The following is a 2,724-nucleotide window of genomic DNA, read 5'->3' on the forward strand; positions in this document are numbered from 1 at the left end:
AGCCTGTGCTCCGCAATGGGAGAGGCCACAACAGTGAGAGGCCCGCGTACCACAAAAAACAAACAAAACAAACAAACAAACAAAAAAAAACAAAAAAAAGAAACATAGAAAAGACTTGAAGGAAACATGCCAGCAGTGCTTTCTCTTGGGTAGTGAGATAATAAGCTTTTTCTCCTTGATGCTTTAAACATCTGTTTTACACACTTTCTAGAAAGAATACATGCCATTTTTATTATCAGGAAAAAAGCTAAAAAATAGAAAGAAAATCTTTACAGGGCTTGGCTCTGTCTGGGTGTACTCCATGACACAGCGCTTTAAAAACTGTAAAGAGCTCTGCGATGAGGCTTATTGGTGCTAAAAGTAAAGAAGTGCAGCCTGGCTCCTCACACAGAGCTGAACAGGTGGTCAGGACTTCTGGGCTCTAGACCCAATTCTGCCTCTAACTTATGGGGTGGCCTTGGACAAATCACTGAGCCTCTTGGACCCTTGGTTCTCCCATCTGTAGAAAGAGAGTGGGCTCAGATACCCTCCCCAGATACCGTCCAAGCTTCCATCAGCCCTGGGAATCCAGAATCTAGAATGTGAAGACCTCTTACCACATTAGGGTTGAAGGGTGGAGTCAGCCTCTTGTGGTACAAGTCGTCCCAGTTTATGGGGCTGAAGAATACATGGTTCTTTATCTCAAGCTGCAGGAAGAAGGTGCTGATCAGAAGTAGCCCTTTCCATTGGCGTTCCCACCCCACCTCACATGCCTCGGAGCTCCAACTCTATTGGCAACTGGTTGTCAAGCCCTAAACTCTTTACTAGGAAGGTGACTTGCCGTTCTGGCTGGTTTCCTGGGACAAAGGAGTGTCTGCAGTTAGACTTCTCCCCTTCGCCATTATCTTGAACTCAAGCCTTCTCCTCGTAGCAGTTGTTTATTCCACAGCTGTTTACTGAGCACCTACTCTGTACCATACTAGGCTGTAGAGGTATGTCAGTGAACAAGACAGCAGAACCTGCTCTTGGGGGCCCCGGGGGATCTTGGGGACCCCCTGTCCCCCATTCTGCTTCAGTGCATCCTGACTCTTCCAGAATTCTAACCAGAGAAATAGAGCAAATCGACTCACTAAGGAAGATTTGGGAAATAAAGCCCCAAGAAAAGCTGCAGTTTCCCAAAGATCCAGAATTTAGGATTCAGCCCTGGGCGTGATTCACCACTTCTTTCCTAATCCAAACCAGTGCTGGCACAAACTTCCACCTGTTCCAGCAGGACCCTCTCTCTACCTGTGTTTCTCAAAGAATGATTCTCTGGCCCCATATCAAAAACCCCCGGGGGGGTTGCTAAAAGGCCAGATCCAAACTATTTCCAGACAAACACCCAAGAAACTGGTAACACTCATTGCCCCCAAATTTAAAAAACTCAATGGCTGGAGGGACTTTTTCTGAATATCCTTTGGATTTTGATCTATGGGAATTGTATACCTTATTTTTAAAATCATACATATTTTTTAAGATGCAAATTTCCTCTGGGAAGGAGGGGACCTGTCTTCATGAAAGCCCTGTTCTTTAAGCTGTCCAGGGATGGGTAGGCAAATGCCCTAAATGTTGTTACACTTCACAGTATCTGGCATATAGGGCAGTTTGTACAAACACTTAAAAAGCACTATGTGCCAGACACTGGCCTAAGTGTTTGTATATATTATTTAATCTTCATAAGAGCTATGAACTGGGTGCTGTTATTACAGATGGGGAAACAGGTGCACAGAGAGAGGTTAGCCATGTGCCCAGGGTCCTGCACCTAGTAATTGGTAGGGGGAGGGATCTGAACTCACGCAGTCTGTCTCACAATCCATGCATCTCAACTTCTACGCTAGAAGAGCAAACTTCTAGGGAGCATGCACAGTTGGGACAAATTATGAACCATAAGATACAAAAAGGCCAAAAACCAACTGTCATTTCTGAGGTGCTGGGAGCGAAAGCAGGATACCGGGCATGAGCCCTGCACATAGCACCACCAAGGGGGTGGGCAGACAACCTAAGCCACCCCTCCTGCCCAACCCACAGATCTGCCCCTACTCTCACCCCATTTAAGGAACAAGTCCACCCTCCTCAGAGAGCAGGCAAGGGCACCTGTTACTTTCTTTTGTCCCCTCGTGCTATATAGCACAAGTCCCAATAAAGCCTTGCCTGAATTCCTGTCTGGCCTCTTATCGTATTGTCACACTCTGTAATAATTTGTGTTTGTTTGTCTGCCTTCCCCTCATAAACTTAATAAGGGCAGAGACCCAGTCTAACGAATCCCTGGCATTTAGCTGAATGCCTGGCACATAGTAGGTGCTCCATAAATACTGGTTGAATAAAAGTGTTAGAATGAAGGAAATAATTATGCAGCAGCAGCTGTGACTCTCCAAATGCGTGAATTAGCAGGGCCTGGTTTTAGAAAACAGCTGGATGCCTGTCACTGCTTCTGGGTTGCCTCTGCAGGAAGCTGAGAGCCCCACGAGGGGCCAGTGCTCCGCTAGCAGGTCACTTACAAAGTCTGTTTTGGAGCCCAGCCGCTGCCTCTGGTCCTTGTGAAGAAGGGCTTGCAGGAGGTCGCAGGCGGCCACTGTCAGGCCCCCAGGGATCCGTAGCGGCTGGTTCAGAATGTTCTCATACATCTGGGACACATCTTGGCTGTAGAAGGGCGGCTGGTGAGAGAGAGAGAGAGAGAGAGAGAGAGAGAGAGAGAGAGAGAAAGAG

At 47.2% G+C, this 2,724-nt stretch overlaps 1 protein-coding gene across 1 annotated transcript in view; it reads right to left on the reverse strand.

Annotated features, from left to right (window-relative positions):
- SGK2 (serum/glucocorticoid regulated kinase 2) overlaps positions 1–2,724 on the reverse strand; it is a 16,218-nt gene that overhangs the window by 3,484 nt on the left and 10,010 nt on the right. The window contains exons 11-12 of the mRNA XM_007123030.1: positions 2,517–2,672; positions 597–686 (exon numbers count right to left, since the gene is read on the reverse strand). Of these exons, the coding sequence (XP_007123092.1) occupies positions 597–686; positions 2,517–2,672 (246 nt within the window). The remainder of the gene's footprint in view (positions 1–596; positions 687–2,516; positions 2,673–2,724) is intronic.

This window comes from Physeter macrocephalus, unplaced genomic scaffold (assembly GCF_002837175.3).
Source record: "Physeter macrocephalus isolate SW-GA unplaced genomic scaffold, ASM283717v5 random_20, whole genome shotgun sequence".
NCBI lineage: Eukaryota > Metazoa > Chordata > Mammalia > Artiodactyla > Physeteridae > Physeter > Physeter macrocephalus.